Here is a 23,132-nt window from a genome sequence, read left to right as displayed (position 1 = left end):
CTGTGTGACTGCTTCTGTCTGTCTGTACAGGTAAGCACGCTCTCAGCAGTCTCGTGGTGCGTCTCCCAAGCTCCTCGCCCCAGTCGCCTGCAGTCTCAGAGGACACGACGGTCTCGATTCTCACCACCATTCAGGAAGTGATCACTGGTAACCTGGAGGCGGCAAAGAGACTGCGTGAGACTCAAGGAATTGAGAGACTGGTGCTGATCAACAAGGGAGGGTGAGAGTCTGCCGTTGTTGGGCAGGTGGCAGTCTGCCAGGTGGGGGGAGAGATTCCTGGGGGGGACCGGGGGAGGGGGGGACGCTGATACGTCACTGACCAGGTATGGAACGGGTGTGAGGTGGGGGGAGAGATTCCTGGGGGGGACCGGGGAGGGGGGACGCTGATACGTCACTGACCAGGTGTGGATCGGGTGTGAGGTGGGGGGAGAGATTCCTGGGGGGGACCGGGGAGCGGGGACGCTGATACGTCACTGACCAGGTGTGGAACGGGTTTGAGGTGGGGGAGAGATTCCTGGGGGGGACCGGGGAGCGGGGGGGCGCTGATACGTCACTGACCAGGTGTGGAACGGGTGTGAGGTGGGGGAGAGATTCCTGGGGGGGACCGGGGAGGGGGGGGCGCTGATACGTCACTGGCCAGTTGACGCTCAGACGCGTTGGGATCATGCAGTCTCTGCCTGCTTTTTCACTGTGTGACACGCGCTCTCTTTCCCCAGTGGACGCTCTGAAAGAGAGACGCGTGCGGCCGGCTTCTGCCTTCAGACTGTCTGGGGTTACAAGGAGCTTCGGAGACCGCTGGAAAAAGAAGGATGGAAAAAGAGCGACTTCCAGGTAAGCAGAGCACCTGATTGGGAACTACCTCTCCCCTCTCCCCTCTCCCCCTCCTCTCTCCCCCCTCCCCCCTCCCCTCTCCCCCTCCCCTCTCCCCCCTCCCCCTTACACAGCACCTGTGTGGGAACTGTCCCTTCCCCCTCCCCCATAGAACCATCTCAACTACCCTCCCCACCCCTCCCACAGCACCATCCCCCTCCCACAGCACCATCTCTACTAGCCTCCCCCCCCCACCACCTCTACTACCCCCCCCCCCCACAGCAGCATTTCTTCTTCCCCTCCCCCTGTTACACGATCTCATAACCCCCCCCTCCCCCCCCCCCCCCAAGGCAGCGCTGTCTGTCATCCCCCTCTCGGACTTATGCCCCTCCTGAATTACAGCCCACCCCCCCACTACAGCGCAGTGCTGTCTCGGTCCTCCACCCCTTACCCCCTGCAGCGACCTCACTTGCCCTCCTGTTTTTAGGTGTCTCCCGCTGTGGCGGCGCGGGCTCAGAGTTATGATGATAGCACTCTCCCTCTCATCGACCGGAACCAGAGAAATGGTGAGTCACCGGGCATCGCTCTCCCGGTTATAGCAACGCAGCAATAGTGAGTCACCGTGCATCGCTCTCCCGGTTACAGCAACGCAACAATAGTGAGTCACCGGGCATCGCTCTCCCGGTTATAGCAACGCAGCAATAGTGAGTCACCGGCATCGCTCTCCCGGTTATAGCAACGCAACAATAGTGAGTCACCGGGCATCGCTCTCCCGGTTATAGCAACGCAGCAATAGTGAGTCACCGGGCATCGCTCTCCCGGTTATAGCAACGCAACAATAGTGAGTCACCGGGCATCGCTCTCCCGGTAATAGCACGCAGCAATAGTGAGTCACCGGGCATCGCTCTCCCGGTTATAGCAACGCAACAATAGTGAGTCACCGGGCATCGCTCTCCCGGTAATAGCACGCAGCAATAGTGAGTCACCGGGCATCGCTCTCCCGGTTATAGCAACGCAGCAATAGTGAGTCACCGTGCATCGCTCTCCCGGTTACAGCAACGCAACAATAGTGAGTCACCGGGCATCGCTTCTCCCGGTTATAGCAACGCAGCAATAGTGAGTCACCGGCATCGCTCTCCCGGTTATAGCAACGCAACAATAGTGAGTCACCGGGCATCGCTCTCCCGGTTATAGCAACGCAGCAATAGTGAGTCACCGGGCATCGCTCTCCCGGTTATAGCAACGCAACAATAGTGAGTCACCGGGCATCGCTCTCCCGGTAATAGCACGCAGCAATAGTGAGTCACCGGGCATCGCTCTCCCGGTTATAGCAACGCAACAATAGTGAGTCACCGGGCATCGCTCTCCCGGTAATAGCACGCAGCAATAGTGAGTCACCGGGCATCGCTCTCCCGGTTACAGCAACGCAGCAATAGTGAGTCACCGGGCATCGCTCTCCCGGTTACAGCAACGCAGCAATAGTGAGTCACCGGGCATCGCTCTCCCGGTTATAGCAACGCAACAATAGTGAGTCACCCGGCATCGCTCTCCCGGTTACAGCAACGCAGCAATAGTGAGTCACCGGGCATCACTCTCCCGGTTACAGCAACGCAGCAATAGTGAGTCACCGGGCATCGCTCTCCCGGTTATAGCAACGCAGCAATAGTGAGTCACCGGGCATCGCTCTCCCGGTTATAGCAACGCAGCAATAGTGAGTCACCGGCATCGCTCTCCCGGTTATAGCAACGCAACAATAGTGAGTCACCGGGCATCGCTCTCCCGGTTATAGCAACGCAGCAATAGTGAGTCACCGTGCATCGCTCTCCCGGTTATAGCAACGCAGCAATAGTGAGTCACCGGGCATCGCTCTCCCGGTTATAGCAACGCAACAATAGTGAGTCACCGGCATCGCTCTCCCGGTTACAGCAACGCAGCAATAGTGAGTCACCGGGCATCGCTCTCCCGGTTACAGCAACGCAGCAATAGTGAGTCACCGGGCATCGCTCTCCCGGTTATAGCAACGCAACAATAGTGAGTCACCGGCATCGCTCTCCCGGTTACAGCAACGCAGCAATAGTGAGTCACCGGGCATCGCTCTCCCGGTTACAGCAACGCAGCAATAGTGAGTCACCGGGCATCGCTCTCCCGGTTATAGCAACGCAGCAATAGTGAGTCACCGGGCATCGCTCTCCCGGTAATAGCACGCAGCAATAGTGAGTCACCGGGCATCGCTCTCCCGGTTATAGTAACGCAGCAATAGTGAGTCACCGGGCATCGCTCTCCCGGTTATAGTAACGCAACAATAGTGAGTCACCGGGCATCGTTCTCCCGGTTACAGCAACGCAGCAATAGTGAGTCACCGGGCATCGCTCTCCCGGTTACAGCAACGCAGCAATAGTGAGTCACCGGGCATCGCTCTCCCGGTTATAGCAACGCAGCAATAGTGAGTCACCGGGCATCGCTCTCCCGGTTACAGCAACGCAACAATAGTGAGTCACCGGGCATCGCTCTCCCGGTTACAGCAACGCAGCAATAGTGAGTCACCGGGCATCGTTCTCCCGGTTATAGCAATGCAACAATAGTGAGTCACCGGGCATCGCTCTCCCGGTTACAGCAACACAACTATAGTGAGTCACCGGGCATCGCTCTCCCGGTTACAGCAACGCAGCAATAGTGAGTCACCGGGCATCGTTCTCCCGGTTATAGCAACGCAACAATAGTGAGTCACCGGGCATCGCTCACCCGGTTATAGCAACGCAGCAATAGTGAGTCACCGGGCATCGTTCTCCCGGTTATAGCAACGCAACAATAGTGAGTCACCGGGCATCGCTCTCCCGGTTACAGCAATGCAACAATAGTGAGTCACCGGGCATCGCTCTCCCGGTTATAGCAACACAACAATAGTGAGTCACCGGGCATCGCTCTCCCGGTTATAGTAACGCAGCAATAGTGAGTCACCGTGCATCGTTCTCCCGGTTATAGCAACGCAGCAATAGTGAGTCACCGGCATCGCTCTCCCGGTTACAGCAACACAACAATAGTGAGTCACCGGGCATCGTTCTCCCGGTTATAGCACGCAGCAATAGTGAGTCACCGGGCATCGCTCTCCCGGTTATAGCAACGCAACAATAGTGAGTCACCGGGCATCGCTCTCCCGGTTATAGCAACGCAACAATAGTGAGTCACCGGGCATCGCTCTCCCGGTTATAGCAACGCAACAATAGTGAGTCACCGGGCATCGTTCTCCCGGTTATAGCAACGCAACAATAGTGAGTCACCGGGCATCGCTCTCCCGGTTATAGCAACGCAACAATAGTGAGTCACCGGGCATCGCTCTCCCGGTTATAGCAACGCAACAATAGTGAGTCACCGGGCATCGCTCTCCCGGTTATAGCAACGCAACAATAGTGAGTCACCGGGCATCGCTCTCCCGGTTATAGCAACGCAGCAATAGTGAGTCACCGGGCATCGCTCTCCCGGTTATAGCAACGCAGCAATAGTGAGTCACCGGGCATCGCTCTCCCGGTTACAGCAACGCAGCAATAGTGAGTCACCGGGCATCGCTCTCCCGGTTATAGCAACGCAGCAATAGTGAGTCACCGGGCATCGCTCTCCCGGTTATAGCAACACAGCAATAGTGAGTCACCGGGCATCGCTCTCCCGGTTATAGCAACGCAGCAATAGTGAGTCACCGGGCATCGCTCTCCCGGTTACAGCAACGCAACAATAGTGAGTCACCGGGCATCGCTCTCCCGGTTATAGCAACGCAGCAATAGTGAGTCACCGGGCATCGCTCTCCCGGTTACAGCAACGCAGCAATAGTGAGTCACCGGGCATCGCTCTCCCGGTTATAGCAACGTAACAATAGTGAGTCACCGGGCATCGCTCTCCCGGTTATAGCAACGCAGCAATAGTGAGTCACCGGGCATCGCTCTCCCGGTTACAGCAACGCAGCAATAGTGAGTCACCGGGCATCGCTCTCCCGGTTATAGCAACGCAGCAATAGTGAGTCACCGGGCATCGCTCTCCCGGTTATAGCAACACAACTATAGTGAGTCACCGGGCATCGTTCTCCCGGTTACAGCAACGCAGCAATAGTGAGTCACCGGGCATCGCTCTCCCGGTTACAGCAACGCAGCAATAGTGAGTCACCGTGCATCGTTCTCCCGGTAATAGCACGCAACAATAGTGAGTCACCGGGCATCGTTCTCCCGGTTATAGCAACGCAGCAATAGTGAGTCACCGGGCATCGCTCTCCCGGTTATAGTAACACAGCAATAGTGAGTCACCGGGCATCGCTCTCCCGGTTACAGCAACGCAGCAATAGTGAGTCACCGGGCATCGCTCTCCCGGTTATAGCAACGCAGCAATAGTGAGTCACCGGGCATCGCTCTCCCGGTTACAGCAACGCAACTATAGTGAGTCACCGGGCATCGCTCACCCGGTTATAGCAACGCAGCAATAGTGAGTCACCGGGCATCGTTCTCCCGGTTATAGCAACGCAGCAATAGTGAGTCACCGGGCATCGCTCTCCCGGTTATAGCAACGCAGCAATAGTGAGTCACCGGGCATCGCTCACCCGGTTATAGCAACGCAGCAATAGTGAGTCACCGGGCATCGCTCTCCCGGTAATAGCACGCAACAATAGTGAGTCACCGGGCATCGCTCTCCCGGTTATAGCAACGCAACAATAGTGAGTCACCGGGCATCGCTCTCCCGGTTATAGCAACACAGCAATAGTGAGTCACCGGGCATCGTTCTCCCGGTTACAGCAACGCAGCAATAGTGAGTCACCGGGCATCGTTCTCCCGGTTACAGCAACGCAGCAATAGTGAGTCACCGGGCATCGCTCTCCCGGTTATAGCAACACAGCAATAGTGAGTCACCGGGCATCGTTCTCCCGGTTACAGCAACGCAGCAATAGTGAGTCACCGGGCATCGTTCTCCCGGTTACAGCAACGCAGCAATAGTGAGTCACCGGGCATCGCTCTCCCGGTTATAGCAACGCAACAATAGTGAGTCACCGGGCATCGCTCTCCCGGTTATAGCAACACAGCAATAGTGAGTCACCGGGCATCGTTCTCCCGGTTACAGCAACGCAGCAATAGTGAGTCACCGGGCATCGTTCTCCCGGTTACAGCAACGCAACAATAGTGAGTCACCGGGCATCGCTCTCCCGGTTATAGCAACGCAGCAATAGTGAGTCACCGGGCATCGCTCTCCCGGTTATAGCAACGCAGCAATAGTGAGTCACCGGGCATCGCTCTCCCGGTTATAGCAACACAACAATAGTGAGTCACCGGGCATCGCTCTCCCGGTTATAGTAACGCAGCAATAGTGAGTCACCAGGCATCGCTCTCCCGGTTATAGCAACGCAGCAATAGTGAGTCACCGGGCATCGCTCTCCCGGTAATAGCACGCAGCAATAGTGAGTCACCGGGCATCGCTCTCCCGGTTATAGCAACGCAGCAATAGTGAGTCACCGGGCATCGTTCTCCCGGTTATAGCAACGCAGCAATAGTGAGTCACCGGGCATCGTTCTCCCGGTTATAGCAACACAACAATAGTGAGTCACCGGGCATCGCTCTCCCGGTTATAGTAACGCAGCAATAGTGAGTCACCGGGCATCGTTCTCCCGGTTATAGCAACGCAGCAATAGTGAGTCACCGGGCATCGTTCTCCCGGTTATAGCAACGCAGCAATAGTGAGTCACCGGGCATCGCTCTCCCGGTTATAGCAACGCAGCAATAGTGAGTCACCGGGCATCGCTCTCCCGGTAATAGCACACAACAATAGTGAGTCACCGGGCATCGCTCTCCCGGTTACAGCAACACAGCAATAGTGAGTCACCGGGCATCGCTCTCCCGGTTATAGCAACGCAGCAATAGTGAGTCACCGGGCATCGCTCTCCCGGTTATAGCAACGCAGCAATAGTGAGTCACCGGGCATCGCTCTCCCGGTTATAGCAACACAACAATAGTGAGTCACCGGGCATCGCTCTCCCGGTTATAGCAACGCAACAATAGTGAGTCACCGGGCATCGCTCTCCCGGTTATAGCAACGCAGCAATAGTGAGTCACCGGGCATCGCTCTCCCGGTTATAGCAACGCAGCAATAGTGAGTCACCGGGCATCGCTCTCCCGGTTATAGCAACGCAGCAATAGTGAGTCACCGGGCATCGCTCTCCCGGTTATAGCAACGCAGCAATAGTGAGTCACCGGGCATCGCTCTCCCGGTTATAGCAACGCAGCAATAGTGAGTCACCGGGCATCGCTCTCCCGGTTATAGCAACGCAGCAATAGTGAGTCACCGGGCATCGCTCTCCCGGTTATAGCAACGCAGCAATAGTGAGTCACCGGGCATCGTTCTCCCGGTTATAGCAACGCAGCAATAGTGAGTCACCGGGCATCGCTCTCCCGGTTATAGCAACGCAGCAATAGTGAGTCACTGGGCATCGCTCTCCCGGTTATAGCAACGCAGCAATAGTGAGTCACCGTGCATCGCTCTCCCGGTTATAGCAACGCAGCAATAGTGAGTCACCGGGCATCGTTCTCCCGGTTATAGTAACACAACAATAGTGAGTCACCGGGCATCGCTCTCCCGGTTATAGCAACGCAACAATAGTGAGTCACCAGGCATCGCTCTCCCGGTTATAGCAACGCAGCAATAGTGAGTCACCGGACATCGTTCTCCCGGTTATAGTAACACAATAGTGAGTCACCGGGCATCGCTCTCCTGGTTATAGCAACGCAGCAATAGTGAGTCACCGGGCATCGCTCTCCCGGTTATAGCAACGCAGCAATAGTGAGTCACCGGGCATCGTTCTCCCGGTTATAGCAACACAGCAATAGTGAGTCACCGGGCATCGCTCTCCCGGTTACAGCAACGCAACTATAGTGAGTCACCGGGCATCGCTCTCCCGGTTACAGCAACGCAGCAATAGTGAGTCACCGGGCATCGTTCTCCCGGTTATAGCAACGCAGCAATAGTGAGTCACCGGGCATCGCTCTCCCGGTTATAGCAACACAACAATAGTGAGTCACCGGGCATCGCTCTCCCGGTTATAGCAACACAACAATAGTGAGTCACCGGGCATCGCTCTCCCGGTTATAGCACGCAACAATAGTGAGTCACCGGGCATCGTTCTCCCGGTTATAGCACGCAACAATAGTGAGTCACCGGGCATCGCTCTCCCGGTTATAGCAACGCAGCAATAGTGAGTCACCGGGCATCGCTCTCCCGGTTATAGTAACACAATAGTGAGTCACCGGGCATCGCTCTCCCGGTTATAGCAACGCAACAATAGTGAGTCACCGGGCATCGCTCTCCCGGTTACAGCAACGCAGCAATAGTGAGTCACCGGGCATCGCTCTCCCGGTTATAGCAACGCAACAATAGTGAGTCACCAGGCATCGCTCTCCCGGTTATAGCAACGCAGCAATAGTGAGTCACCGGGCATCGCTCTCCCGGTTATAGTAACACAATAGTGAGTCACCGGGCATCGCTCTCCCGGTTATAGCAACGCAACAATAGTGAGTCACCGGGCATCGCTCTCCCGGTTACAGCAACGCAGCAATAGTGAGTCACCGGGCATCGCTCTCCCGGTTATAGCAACGCAACTATAGTGAGTCACCGGGCATCGCTCTCCCGGTTATAGCAACACAACAATAGTGAGTCACCGTGCATCGCTCTCCCGGTTATAGCAACGCAGCAATAGTGAGTCACCGGGCATCGCTCTCCCGGTTATAGCAACGCAGCAATAGTGAGTCACCGGGCATCGCTCTCCCGGTTATAGTAACGCAACAATAGTGAGTCACCGGGCATCGCTCTCCCGGTTATAGCAACGCAGCAATAGTCAGTCACCGGGCATCGCTCTCCCGGTTATAGCAACGCAGCAATAGTGAGTCACCGGGCATCGTTCTCCCGGTTACAGCAACGCAACTATAGTGAGTCACCGGGCATCGCTCTCCCGGTTACAGCAACGCAGCAATAGTGAGTCACCGTGCATCGCTCTCCCGGTTATAGCAACACAACAATAGTGAGTCACCGGCATCGTTCTCCCGGTTATAGCACGCAGCAATAGTGAGTCACCGGGCATCGCTCTCCCGGTTATAGCAACGCAGCAATAGTGAGTCACCGGGCATCGCTCTCCCGGTTATAGCAACGCAGCAATAGTGAGTCACCGGGCATCGCTCTCCCGGTTATAGTAACACAACAATAGTGAGTCACCGGGCATCGCTCTCCCGGTTATAGCAACGCAGCAATAGTGAGTCACCGGGCATCGTTCTCCCGGTTATAGCAACGCAGCAATAGTGAGTCACCGGGCATCGCTCTCCCGGTTACAGCAACGCAACAATAGTGAGTCACCGGGCATCGCTCTCCCGGTTACAGCAACGCAACAATAGTGAGTCACCGTGCATCGCTCTCCCGGTTATAGTAACGCAACAATAGTGAGTCACCGGGCATCGCTCTCCCGGTTACAGCAACGCAACAATAGTGAGTCACCGGGCATCGCTCTCCCGGTTACAGCAACGCAACAATAGTGAGTCACCGGGCATCGTTCTCCCGGTTATAGCAACGCAGCAATAGTGAGTCACCGTGCATCGCTCTCCCGGTTACAGCAACGCAACTATAGTGAGTCACCGTGCATCGCTCTCCCGGTTACAGCAACGCAACTATAGTGAGTCACCGGGCATCGCTCTCCCGGTTACAGCAACGCAACAATAGTGAGTCACCGTGCATCGCTCTCCCGGTTACAGCAACGCAACAATAGTGAGTCACCAGGCATCGCTCTCCCGGTTATAGCAACGCAGCAATAGTGAGTCACCGGACATCGTTCTCCCGGTTATAGTAACACAATAGTGAGTCACCGGGCATCGTTCTCCCGGTTACAGCAACGCAGCAATAGTGAGTCACCGGGCATCGCTCTCCCGGTTATAGTAACACAATAGTGAGTCACCGGGCATCGTTCTCCCGGTTATAGCAACGCAACAATAGTGAGTCACCGGGCATCGCTCTCCCGGTTACAGCAACGCAGCAATAGTGAGTCACCGGGCATCGTTCTCCCGGTTATAGCAACGCAGCAATAGTGAGTCACCGGGCATCGCTCTCCCGGTTATAGCAACGCAGCAATAGTGAGTCACCGGGCATCGCTCTCCCGGTTATAGCAACGCAGCAATAGTGAGTCACCGGGCATCGCTCTCCCGGTTATAGCAACGCAGCAATAGTGAGTCACCGTGCATCGCTCTCCCGGTTACAGCAACGCAGCAATAGTGAGTCACCGGGCATCGCTCTCCCGGTTATAGCAACGCAGCAATAGTGAGTCACCGGGCAGTGTTCTCCCGGTTATAGCAACGCAGCAATAGTGAGTCACCGGGCATCGTTCTCCCGGTTATAGTAACACAACAATAGTGAGTCACCGGGCAGTGTTCTCCCGGTTATAGCAACACAGCAATAGTGAGTCACCGGGCAGTGTTCTCCCGGTTATAGCAACGCAGCAATAGTGAGTCACCGGGCATCGCTCTCCCGGTTATAGTAATACAACAATAGTGAGTCACCGGGCATCGTTCTCCCGGTTATAGCAACACAACAATAGTGAGTCACCGGGCATCGTTCTCCCGGTTATAGCAACACAACAATAGTGAGTCACCGGGCATCGCTCTCCCGGTTACAGCAACGCAGCAATAGTGAGTCACCGGGCATCGCTCTCCCGGTTATAGCACGCAACAATAGTGAGTCACCGGGCATCGCTCACCCGGTTATAGCAACGCAGCAATAGTGAGTCACCGGGCATCGTTCTCCCGGTTATAGCAACACAACAATAGTGAGTCTCCGGGCATCGCTCTCCCGGTTACAGCAACGCAGCAATAGTGAGTCACCGTGCATCGTTCTCCCGGTAATAGCACGCAACAATAGTGAGTCACCGGGCATCGCTCTCCCGGTAATAGCACGCAACAATAGTGAGTCACCGGGCATCGTTCTCCCGGTTATAGCACGCAACAATAGTGAGTCACCGGGCATCGTTCTCCCGGTTATAGCAACGCAACAATAGTGAGTCACCGGGCATCGCTCTCCCGGTTATAGCAACGCAGCAATAGTGAGTCACCGGGCATCGCTCTCCCGGTTATAGTAACACAGCAATAGTGAGTCACCGTGCATCGTTCTCCCGGTTATAGTAACACAACAATAGTGAGTCACCGGGCATCGTTCTCCCGGTAATAGCAACGCAGCAATAGTGAGTCACCGGGCATCGTTCTCCCGGTTATAGTAACACAACAATAGTGAGTCACCGGGCATCGTTCTCCCGGTTATAGCAACGCAACAATAGTGAGTCACCGGGCATCGCTCTCCCGGTTATAGCAACGCAACAATAGTGAGTCACCGGGCATCGCTCTCCCGGTTACAGCAACGCAGCAATAGTGAGTCACCGGGCATCGCTCTCCCGGTTATATCAACGCAGCAATAGTGAGTCACCGGGCATCGCTCTCCCGGTTATAGCAACGCAACAATAGTGAGTCACCGGGCATCGTTCTCCCGGTTATAGCAACGCAACAATAGTGAGTCACCGGGCATCGCTCTCCCGGTTATAGCAACGCAACAATAGTGAGTCACCGTGCATCGCTCTCCCGGTTACAGCAACGCAGCAATAGTGAGTCACCGGGCATCGTTCTCCCGGTTATAGCAACGCAGCAATAGTGAGTCACCGGGCATCGCTCTCCCGGTTATAGCAACGCAGCAATAGTGAGTCACCGGGCATCGCTCTCCCGGTTATATCAACGCAACAATAGTGAGTCACCGGGCATCGCTCTCCCGGTTACAGCAACGCAGCAATAGTGAGTCACCGGGCATCGCTCTCCCGGTTATATCAACGCAACAATAGTGAGTCACCGGGCATCGCTCTCCCGGTTACAGCAACGCAGCAATAGTGAGTCACCGGGCATCGCTCTCCCGGTTATATCAACGCAGCAATAGTGAGTCACCGGGCATCGTTCTCCCGATTATAGCAACGCAGCAATAGTGAGTCACCGGGCATCGCTCTCCCGGTTATAGCAACGCAGCAATAGTGAGTCACCGTGCATCGTTCTCCCGGTTATAGCAACGCAGCAATAGTGAGTCACCGGGCATCGCTCTCCCGGTTATAGCAACGCAGCAATAGTGAGTCACCGTGCATCGTTCTCCCGGTTATAGCAACGCAGCAATAGTGAGTCACCGTGCATCGCTCTCCCGGTTATAGCACGCAACAATAGTGAGTCACCGGGCATCGCTCTCCCGGTTATAGCAACGCAGCAATAGTGAGTCACCGTGCATCGTTCTCCCGGTTATAGCAACGCAGCAATAGTGAGTCACCGGGCATCGCTCTCCCGGTTATAGCAACGCAGCAATAGTGAGTCACCGTGCATCGTTCTCCCGGTTATAGCAACGCAGCAATAGTGAGTCACCGTGCATCGCTCTCCCGGTTATAGCAACGCAACAATAGTGAGTCACCGGCATCGTTCTCCCGGTTATAGCAACGCAGCAATAGTGAGTCACCGTGCATCGCTCTCCCGGTTATAGCACGCAGCAATAGTGAGTCACCGGGCATCGCTCTCCCGGTTACAGCAACGCAGCAATAGTGAGTCACCGGGCATCGTTCTCCCGGTTATAGCAACGCAGCAATAGTGAGTCACCGGGCATCGCTCTCCCGGTTATAGCAACGCAGCAATAGTGAGTCACCGGGCATCGCTCTCCCGGTTATAGCACGCAACAATAGTGAGTCACCGGGCATCGTTCTCCCGGTTATAGCAACGCAGCAATAGTGAGTCACCGTGCATCGCTCTCCCGGTTATAGCAACACAACAATAGTGAGTCACCGGCATCGTTCTCCCGGTTATAGCAACGCAGCAATAGTGAGTCACCGGCATCGTTCTCCCGGTTATAGCAACGCAGCAATAGTGAGTCACCGGGCATCGCTCTCCCGGTTACAGCAACGCAGCAATAGTGAGTCACCGGGCATCGCTCTCCCGGTTATAGCAACGCAACAATAGTGAGTCACCAGGCATCGCTCTCCCGGTTATAGCAACGCAGCAATAGTGAGTCACCGGGCATCGCTCTCCCGGTTATAGCAACGCAGAAATAGTGAGTCACCGTGCATCGTTCTCCCGGTTATAGTAACGCAGCAATAGTGAGTCACCGGGCATCGCTCTCCCGGTTATAGCAACGCAGCAATAGTGAGTCACCGTGCATCGTTCTCCCGGTTATAGTAACGCAGCAATAGTGAGTCACCGGGCATCGCTCTCCCGGTTATAGCAACGCAGCAATAGTGAGTCACCGGGCATCGCTCTCCCGGTTATAGTAACACAATAGTGAGTCACCGGGCATCGCTCTCCTGGTTATAGCAACGCAGCAATAGTGAGTCACCGGGCATCGTTCTCCCGGTTATAGCAACGCAGCAATAGTGAGTCACCGGGCATCGCTCTCCCGGTTATAGCAACGCAGCAATAGTGAGTCACCGGGCATCGCTCTCCCGGTTATAGCACGCAACAATAGTGAGTCACCGGGCATCGCTCTCCCGGTTATAGCAACACAGCAATAGTGAGTCACCGGGCATCGCTCTCCCGGTTATAGCAACGCAACAATAGTGAGTCACCGGGCATCGCTCTCCCGGTTATAGCAACACAACAATAGTGAGTCACCGGGCATCGCTCTCCCGGTTATAGCAACACAGCAATAGTGAGTCACCGGGCATCGCTCTCCCGGTTATAGCAACGCAGCAATAGTGAGTCACCGGGCATCGCTCTCCCGGTTATAGCAACGCAGCAATAGTGAGTCACCGGGCATCGCTCTCCCGGTTATAGTAACACAACAATAGTGAGTCACCGGGCAGTGTTCTCCCGGTTATAGCAACGCAGCAATAGTGAGTCACCGGGCAGTGTTCTCCCGGTTATAGTAACACAGCAATAGTGAGTCACCGTGCATCGCTCTCCCGGTTATAGTAACACAGCAATAGTGAGTCACCGTGCATCGCTCTCCCGGTTACAGCAACGCAACTATAGTGAGTCACCGGGCATCGCTCTCCCGGTTACAGCAACGCAGCAATAGTGAGTCACCGGGCATCGTTCTCCCGGTTATAGCAACGCAGCAATAGTGAGTCACCGGACATCGTTCTCCCGGTTATAGTAACGCAACAATAGTGAGTCACCGGGCATCGCTCTCCTGGTTATAGCAACGCAGCAATAGTGAGTCACCGGGCATCGTTCTCCCGGTTATAGCAACACAACAATAGTGAGTCACCGTGCATCGTTCTCCCGGTTATAGCAACGCAACAATAGTGAGTCACCGGGCATCGTTCTCCCGGTTATAGCAACGCAACAATAGTGAGTCACCGGGCATCGCTCTCCCGGTTATAGCAACGCAGCAATAGTGAGTCACCGGGCATCGTTCTCCCGGTTATAGCAACACAACAATAGTGAGTCACCGTGCATCGTTCTCCCGGTTATAGCAACGCAACAATAGTGAGTCACCGGGCATCGTTCTCCCGGTTATAGCAACGCAGCAATAGTGAGTCACCGGGCATCGCTCTCCCGGTTATAGCAACACAACAATAGTGAGTCACCGGACATCGTTCTCCCGGTTATAGCAACACAACAATAGTGAGTCACCGTGCATCGTTCTCCCGGTTATAGCAACGCAACAATAGTGAGTCACCGGGCATCGCTCTCCCGGTTACAGCAACGCAGCAATAGTGAGTCACCGGGCATCGCTCTCCCGGTTATAGCAACGCAGCAATAGTGAGTCACCGGGCATCGCTCTCCCGGTTATAGCAACGCAGCAATAGTGAGTCACCGTGCATCGCTCTCCCGGTTACAGCAACGCAGCAATAGTGAGTCACCGGGCATCGCTCTCCCGGTTATAGCAACGCAGCAATAGTGAGTCACCGGGCATCGCTCTCCCGGTTATAGCAACGCAGCAATAGTGAGTCACCGTGCATCGCTCTCCCGGTTACAGCAACGCAGCAATAGTGAGTCACCGGGCATCGCTCTCCCGGTTATAGCAACGCAGCAATAGTGAGTCACCGGGCATCGCTCTCCCGGTTATAGCAACGCAGCAATAGTGAGTCACCGGGCAGTGTTCTCCCGGTTATAGCAACGCAGCAATAGTGAGTCACCGGGCATCGCTCTCCCGGTTACAGCAACGCAGCAATAGTGAGTCACCGGGCATCGCTCTCCCGGTTATAGCAACACAACAATAGTGAGTCACCGGGCATCGCTCTCCCGGTTATAGTAACACAACAATAGTGAGTCACCGGGCATCGTTCTCCCGGTTATAGCAACACAACCATAGTGAGTCACCGGGCATCGTTCTCCCGGTTATAGCAACGCAGCAATAGTGAGTCACCGGGCATCGCTCTCCCGGTTATAGTAACAAAACAATAGTGAGTCACCGGGCATCGTTCTCCCGGTTATAGCAACACAACTATAGTGAGTCACCGGGCATCGCTCTCCCGGTTATAGCACGCAACAATAGTGAGTCACCGGGCATCGTTCTCCCGGTTATAGCAACGCAACAATAGTGAGTCACCGGGCATCGCTCTATCGGTTACAGCAACGCAACAATAGTGAGTCACCGGGCATCGTTCTCCCGGTTATAGCAACGCAGCAATAGTGAGTCACCGGGCATCGCTCTCCCGGTTATAGCAACGCAACAATAGTGAGTCACCGGGCATCGCTCTCCCGGTTATAGCAACGCAACAATAGTGAGTCACCGGGCATCGCTCTCCCGGTTATAGCAACGCAGCAATAGTGAGTCACCGGGCATCGCTCTCCCGGTTATAGCAACGCAGCAATAGTGAGTCACCGGGCATCGCTCTCCCGGTTATAGCAACGCAGCAATAGTGAGTCACCGTGCATCGTTCTCCCGGTTATAGCAACGCAGCAATAGTGAGTCACCGTGCATCGCTCTCCCGGTTATAGCAACACAACAATAGTGAGTCACCGGCATCGTTCTCCCGGTTATAGCAACACAGCAATAGTGAGTCACCGTGCATCGTTCTCCCGGTTATAGCAACGCAGCAATAGTGAGTCACCGTGCATCGTTCTCCCGGTTATAGCAACGCAGCAATAGTGAGTCACCGTGCATCGCTCTCCCGGTTATAGCAACACAACAATAGTGAGTCACCGGCATCGTTCTCCCGGTTATAGCAACGCAGCAATAGTGAGTCACCGGGCATCGCTCTCCCGGTTATAGCAACGTAACAATAGTGAGTCACCGGGCATCGTTCTCCCGGTTATAGCAACGCAGCAATAGTGAGTCACCGGGCATCGCTCTCCCGGTTATAGCAACGCAGCAATAGTGAGTCACCGGGCATCGTTCTCCCGGTTATAGCAACGCAGCAATAGTGAGTCACCGGGCATCGCTCTCCCGGTTACAGCAACGCAGCAATAGTGAGTCACCGGGCATCGCTCTCCCGGTTATAGCAACGCAGCAATAGTGAGTCACCGTGCATCGTTCTCCCGGTTATAGCAACGCAGCAATAGTGAGTCACCGGGCATCGCTCTCCCGGTTATAGCAACACAACAATAGTGAGTCACCGGCATCGTTCTCCCGGTTATAGCAACGCAGCAATAGTGAGTCACCGTGCATCGTTCTCCCGGTTATAGCAACGCAGCAATAGTGAGTCACCGTGCATCGTTCTCCCGGTTATAGCAACGCAGCAATAGTGAGTCACCGGGCATCGCTCTCCCGGTTATAGCAACGCAGCAATAGTGAGTCACCGTGCATCGTTCTCCCGGTTATAGCAACGCAGCAATAGTGAGTCACCGTGCATCGCTCTCCCGGTTATAGCAACACAACAATAGTGAGTCACCGGCATCGTTCTCCCGGTTATAGCAACGCAGCAATAGTGAGTCACCGTGCATCGTTCTCCCGGTTATAGCAACGCAGCAATAGTGAGTCACCGGGCATCGCTCTCCCGGTTATAGCAACGCAGCAATAGTGAGTCACCGGGCATCGTTCTCCCGGTTATAGCAACGCAGCAATAGTGAGTCACCGGGCATCGCTCTCCCGGTTACAGCAACGCAGCAATAGTGAGTCACCGGGCATCGCTCTCCCGGTTATAGCAACGCAGCAATAGTGAGTCACCGGGCATCGCTCTCCCGGTTACAGCAACGCAGCAATAGTGAGTCACCGGGCATCGCTCTCCCGGTTATAGCAACGCAGCAATAGTGAGTCACCGTGCATCGTTCTCCCGGTTATAGCAACGCAGCAATAGTGAGTCACCGGGCATCGCTCTCCCGGTTATAGCAACGCAACAATAGTGAGTCACCGGGCATCGCTCTCCCGGTTACAGCAACACAACAATAGTGAGTCACCGGGCATCGCTCTCCCGGTTATAGCAACGTAACAATAGTGAGTCACCGGGCATCGCTCTCCCGGTTATAGCAACGCAGCAATAGTGAGTCACCGGGCATCGCTCTCCCGGTTATAGCAACGCAGCAATAGTGAGTCACCGGGCATCGCTCTCCCGGTTATAGCAACGTAACAATAGTGAGTCACCGGGCATCGCTCTCCCGGTTATAGCAACGCAGCAATAGTGAGTCACCGGGCATCGCTCTCCCGGTTACAGCAACGCAGCAATAGTGAGTCACCGGGCATCGCTCTCCCGGTAATAGCACGCAGCAATAGTGAGTCACCGGGCATCGCTCTCCCGGTTATAGCAACGCAGCAATAGTGAGTCACCGGGCATCGCTCTCCCGGTTACAGCAACGCAGCAATAGTGAGTCACCGGGCATCGCTCTCCCGGTTATAGCAACGCAACTATAGTGAGTCACCGGGCATCGCTCTCCCGGTTATAGCAACGCAGCAATAGTGAGTCACCGGACATCGTTCTCCCGGTTATAGTAACACAATAGTGAGTCACCGGGCATCGCTCTCCCGGTTACAGCAACGCAGCAATAGTGAGTCACCGGGCATCGTTCTCCCGGTTACAGCAACGCAGCAATAGTGAGTCACCGGGCATCGCTCTCCCGGTAATAGCACACAACAATAGTGAGTCACCGGGCATCGCTCTCCCGGTTATAGCAACGCAGCAATAGTGAGTCACCGGGCATCGCTCTCCCGGTTATAGCAACGCAGCAATAGTGAGTCACCGGGCATCGCTCTCCCGGTAATAGCACACAACAATAGTGAGTCACCGGGCATCGTTCTCCCGGTTATAGCAACGCAGCAATAGTGAGTCACCGGGCATCGCTCTCCCGGTTATAGCAACGCAGCAATAGTGAGTCACCGGGCATCGCTCTCCCGGTAATAGCACACAACAATAGTGAGTCACCGGGCATCGCTCTCCCGGTTATAGCAACGCAGCAATAGTGAGTCACCGGGCATCGCTCTCCCGGTTATAGTAACACAACAATAGTGAGTCACCGGGCATCGCTCTCCCGGTTATAGTAACACAACAATAGTGAGTCACCGGGCATCGCTCTCCCGGTTATAGCAACGCACAGCAATAGTGAGTCACCGGGCATCGCTCTCCCGGTTATAGTAACACAACAATAGTGAGTCACCGGGCATCGCTCTCCCGGTTATAGTAACACAACAATAGTGAGTCACCGGGCATCGCTCTCCCGGTTATAGCAACGCAGCAATAGTGAGTCACCGGGCATCGCTCTCCCGGTTATAGCAACGCAGCAATAGTGAGTCACCGGGCATCGCTCTCCCGGTTATAGCAACGCAGCAATAGTGAGTCACCGGGCATCGTTCTCCCGGTTACAGCAACGCAGCAATAGTGAGTCACCGGGCATCGCTCTCCCGGTTATAGCAACGCAACAATAGTGAGTCACCGTGCATCGTTCTCCCGGTTATAGCAACGCAACAATAGTGAGTCACCGGGCATCGCTCTCCCGGTTACAGCAACACAACAATAGTGAGTCACCGGGCATCGCTCTCCCGGTTATAGCAACGTAACAATAGTGAGTCACCGGGCATCGCTCTCCCGGTTATAGCAACGCAGCAATAGTGAGTCACCGGGCATCGCTCTCCCGGTAATAGCACGCAGCAATAGTGAGTCACCGGGCATCGCTCTCCCGGTTATAGCAACGCAGCAATAGTGAGTCACCGGGCATCGCTCTCCCGGTTATAGCAACGCAGCAATAGTGAGTCACCGGGCATCGCTCTCCCGGTTACAGCAACGCAGCAATAGTGAGTCACCGGGCATCGCTCTCCCGGTAATAGCACACAACAATAGTGAGTCACCGGGCATCGTTCTCCCGGTTATAGCAACGCAGCAATAGTGAGTCACCGGGCATCGCTCTCCCGGTAATAGCACACAACAATAGTGAGTCACCGGGCATCGCTCTCCCGGTTATAGCAACGCAGCAATAGTGAGTCACCGGGCATCGCTCTCCCGGTAATAGCACACAACAATAGTGAGTCACCGGGCATCGCTCTCCCGGTTATAGCAACGCAGCAATAGTGAGTCACCGGGCATCGCTCTCCCGGTTATAGTAACACAACAATAGTGAGTCACCGGGCATCGCTCTCCCGGTTATAGTAACACAACAATAGTGAGTCACCGGGCATCGCTCTCCCGGTTATAGCAACGCAGCAATAGTGAGTCACCGGGCATCGCTCTCCCGGTTATAGCAACGCAGCAATAGTGAGTCACCGGGCATCGCTCTCCCGGTTATAGCAACGCAACAATAGTGAGTCACCGGGCATCGCTCTCCCGGTTATAGCAACGCAGCAATAGTGAGTCACCGGGCATCGCTCTCCCGGTTATAGCAACGCAACAATAGTGAGTCACCGGGCATCGTTCTCCCGGTTATAGCAACGCAGCAATAGTGAGTCACCGTGCATCGTTCTCCCGGTAATAGCACACAACAATAGTGAGTCACCGGGCATCGCTCTCCCGGTTATAGCAACGCAGCAATAGTGAGTCACCGGGCATCGCTCTCCCGGTTATAGTAACACAACAATAGTGAGTCACCGGGCATCGCTCTCCCGGTTATAGTAACACAACAATAGTGAGTCACCGGGCATCGCTCTCCCGGTTATAGCAACGCAGCAATAGTGAGTCACCGGGCATCGCTCTCCCGGTTATAGCAACGCAGCAATAGTGAGTCACCGTGCATCGTTCTCCCGGTAATAGCACACAACAATAGTGAGTCACCGGGCATCGCTCTCCCGGTTATAGCAACGCAGCAATAGTGAGTCACCGGGCATCGCTCTCCCGGTTATAGTAACACAACAATAGTGAGTCACCGGGCATCGCTCTCCCGGTTATAGTAACACAACAATAGTGAGTCACCGGGCATCGCTCTCCCGGTTATAGCAACGCAGCAATAGTGAGTCACCGGGCATCGCTCTCCCGGTTATAGCAACGCAGCAATAGTGAGTCACCGGGCATCGCTCTCCCGGTTATAGTAACACAACAATAGTGAGTCACCGGGCATCGCTCTCCCGGTTATAGTAACACAACAATAGTGAGTCACCGGGCATCGCTCTCCCGGTTACAGCAACGCAGCAATAGTGAGTCACCGGGCATCGCTCTCCCGGTTATAGCAACGCAACAATAGTGAGTCACCGGGCATCGCTCTCCCGTGACGTCACTTGCCGGTTTCGGCCTCACGGAGGGGGATAGTTTCCTGTCTGTAGTCCCCGCTCCTCTTGCTGTTGGAGAGTACATTGTTCTTCGGGTTCGGTGATGACGAGTAGTGTACAGAATAAATACAGAATAAGTCAGAGTATGATTATACACACTCTGTCTAGGGAGTGTCCGAGCAGTAATATGTGTTACCAGGCAGATTATACTAACCCCTCCTTAATTCTTAAACCAATCATTTTACAGATCATTAAAACTAGATTAAAACAGCTCTGTGTAGGAACCAGACACTTCTTGTTGCAGAAATGTAAATCTACTGTGAGCAAAACACATTCAAAGACGCACACACTCACTCTTGCACACACTCACTCTTGCACACACTCACTCTTGCACACACTCACTCTTGCACACACTCACTCTTGCACACACTCACTCTTGCACACACTCACTCTTGCACACACTCACTCTTGCACACACTCACTCTTGCACTGGAGACCCCGCCAGCCCGTGTCGGCAATATGACATCATCAGGTGTCACTTCTCACGCAGCTTGTGCTGCCGGTCACTTTAGTGCTAGGGGAATCAGCGGCAGTGTGTTCAGTTGTACGGTGTCTCAGAGCGGTCTTTCTGTGTCGTGCTTTCCAGATAAGAAGTTTGAGAATGTGGACATTCCCCTGAATGACATCAGAGCAGGTGACGCACAGCACACGTCTCACGGGAATAAGCGCATGTTTCTATCTGGCCATACTCTTATAATGCAATTTGCTAACGGCCTCGCATATCGTGCGCTCTCTGGCGGTCTCTATAGAGCCACCCTGCCATAATACATTCTGTTCATGGTTGTTTCTCTGGCGGTCTCTTTAGAGCCACCCTGCCATAATACACTCTGTTCATGGCTGTGTCTCTGGCGGTCTCTTTAGAGCCACCCTGCCATAATACACTCTGTTCATGGCTGTGTCTCTGGCTGTCTGTTTAGAGCCACCCTGCCATAATACATTCTGTTCATGGCTGTTTCTCTGGCGGTCTCTTTAGAGCCACCCTGCCATAATACATTCTGTTCATGGCTGTTTCTCTGGCGGTCTCTTTAGAGCCACCCTGCCATAATACATTCTGTTCACGGCTGTTTCTCTGGCTGTCTCTTTAGAGCCGTACGCCCACAATGGGGACAGCAGCACTCGCCATCTGAACCGTTCAGGGGATGTCTCAGAACTGGAGCCTCTTAAGGTAACACTCTCTCACAGTAACACTTGAAATCTCTTCTGAAAGCCTTCCATGTGTGCTGTCTCTATCGCGCTACACATCTGTGCACGTTCTGTATTTTATCACCAACGGTCTCTCTGTCACAGGAGCGGTCTCTCAGTGCTGGTGGGTCTTTGGATCTCGGAGATGCTGAGGACCAGCCAGTCTAATTCTACATTTCTCTCTCGCATGTGTATGTAACATGAGCAGTCTAACGTGTGTCTCTCGCATGTGTATGTAACATGAGCGGTCTCACGTCTATGTAACATGAGCAGTCTCTTCTATGTATTAATTACAAAAGCAGTGGTGAGGTCTCTCTCCAGCCTCTGACCGTCTCTCTCTTTGCAGGGTGACGCTCTCGCTTGATTGCTGTCCCGAGGACTGTCGGACCAGAAATGCTTAGCGTCTCGTATCCCTCACTGCCTGTCCCCGTGCCCCCTGTCTCTCTGCTGCGGTGTGGAGGTCTCGTGTGACTCATGGTGACCTCTCGGGGTATCGGGATAAGCGGGCAGAGATGTCGCGATAACACTGGAATATCGCGATAGTAACTGATGCTGTGTAAATATGGGAACACTAACATATCATGACATGATTGATGTTGCAACACTAATAGTCTGTGGAGACAGAGCAGGGGAGGGGCTGTGCACTGGCTCCTCCCCCCGCGCTGTGCACTGGCTCCTCCCCCTGCGCGCTCCTTTCTGGGTGATTTGGTTTCATGTTTTTGCTGCGGATAATTTGTCGCCTGACACTTTTTTTAGTTTCTTAGAATCACCAGCGGCCTTCTCTGGGGCGGGGGTATCAGGGGGTCTGTGTAATTACCCTCCCGCTCCCACCCCCCTCCCCTCCCCCTCCCCCTCCCCCTTTTCATAACAATCTGATGCCAAGGATTATTTTTTTTATAAATAAAATTTTTAAGACAATCGTTTAAAAAACGTCTTTGCTCCGTGTCTTTTGTTTGCTCGGCGCGTGATTGCTCGGGGAAAACGCGCGTGTTTTGTTTGCGCTCGGCGCGCGTTTTGTGATTGCTCGGCGCGCGTTTTGTGATTGCTCGGCGCGCGTTTTGTGATTGCTCGGCGCGCGTTTTGTGATTGCTCGGCGCGCGTTTTGTGATTGCTCGGCGCGCCTTTTGTGATTGCTCGGCGCGCCTTTTGTGATTGCTCGGCGCGTGATTGCTCGGGGCAAACGCTCGTGTTTTGTTTGCGCTCGGCGCGCGTTTTGTGATTGCTCGGCGCGCGTTTTGTGATTGCTCGGCGCGCGTTTTGTGATTGCTCGGCGCGCGTTTTGTGATTGCTCGGCGCGCGTTTGCTCTGTCTTTTGTTTGCTCGGCGTGCGTTTGCTCTGTCTTTTGTTTGCTCGGCGTGCGTTTGCTCTGTCTTTTGTTTGCTCGGCGTGCGTTTGCTCTGTCTTTTGTTTGCTCGGCGTGCGTTTGCTCTGTCTTTTGTTTGCTCGGCGTGCGTTTGCTCTGTCTTTTGTTTGCTCGGCGTGCGTTTGCTCTGTCTTTTGTTTGCTC

The 23,132-nt window shown here is 54.5% G+C and overlaps 1 protein-coding gene across 4 annotated transcripts in view; it reads left to right on the top strand.

The window, feature by feature from the left end:
• LOC142473384 (catenin delta-1-like) overlaps positions 1-22,554 on the top strand; it is a 47,624-nt gene extending 25,070 nt beyond the window's left edge. The window contains exons 4-10 of one of the 4 annotated variants that reach the window (XM_075580624.1): positions 31-220; positions 717-831; positions 1,298-1,376; positions 21,029-21,076; positions 21,528-21,607; positions 21,730-21,815; positions 21,971-22,554. In XM_075580624.1, coding sequence (XP_075436739.1) covers positions 31-220; positions 717-831; positions 1,298-1,376; positions 21,029-21,076; positions 21,528-21,607; positions 21,730-21,792 — 575 coding nt within the window. In that variant the 3' untranslated portion in view covers positions 21,793-21,815; positions 21,971-22,554. The remainder of the gene's footprint in view (positions 1-30; positions 221-716; positions 832-1,297; positions 1,377-21,028; positions 21,077-21,527; positions 21,608-21,729; positions 21,816-21,970) is intronic. The other 3 variants (XM_075580626.1, XM_075580625.1, XM_075580627.1) reach the window with 3 other exon arrangements.
• Positions 22,555-23,132: the final 578 nt, after the last annotated feature.

The sequence above is a fragment of the Ascaphus truei genome (assembly GCF_040206685.1).
Source record: "Ascaphus truei isolate aAscTru1 chromosome 8 unlocalized genomic scaffold, aAscTru1.hap1 SUPER_8_unloc_1, whole genome shotgun sequence".
Lineage (NCBI taxonomy): Eukaryota > Metazoa > Chordata > Amphibia > Anura > Ascaphidae > Ascaphus > Ascaphus truei.
This window is presented reverse-complemented; position numbering and strand designations above follow the sequence as displayed.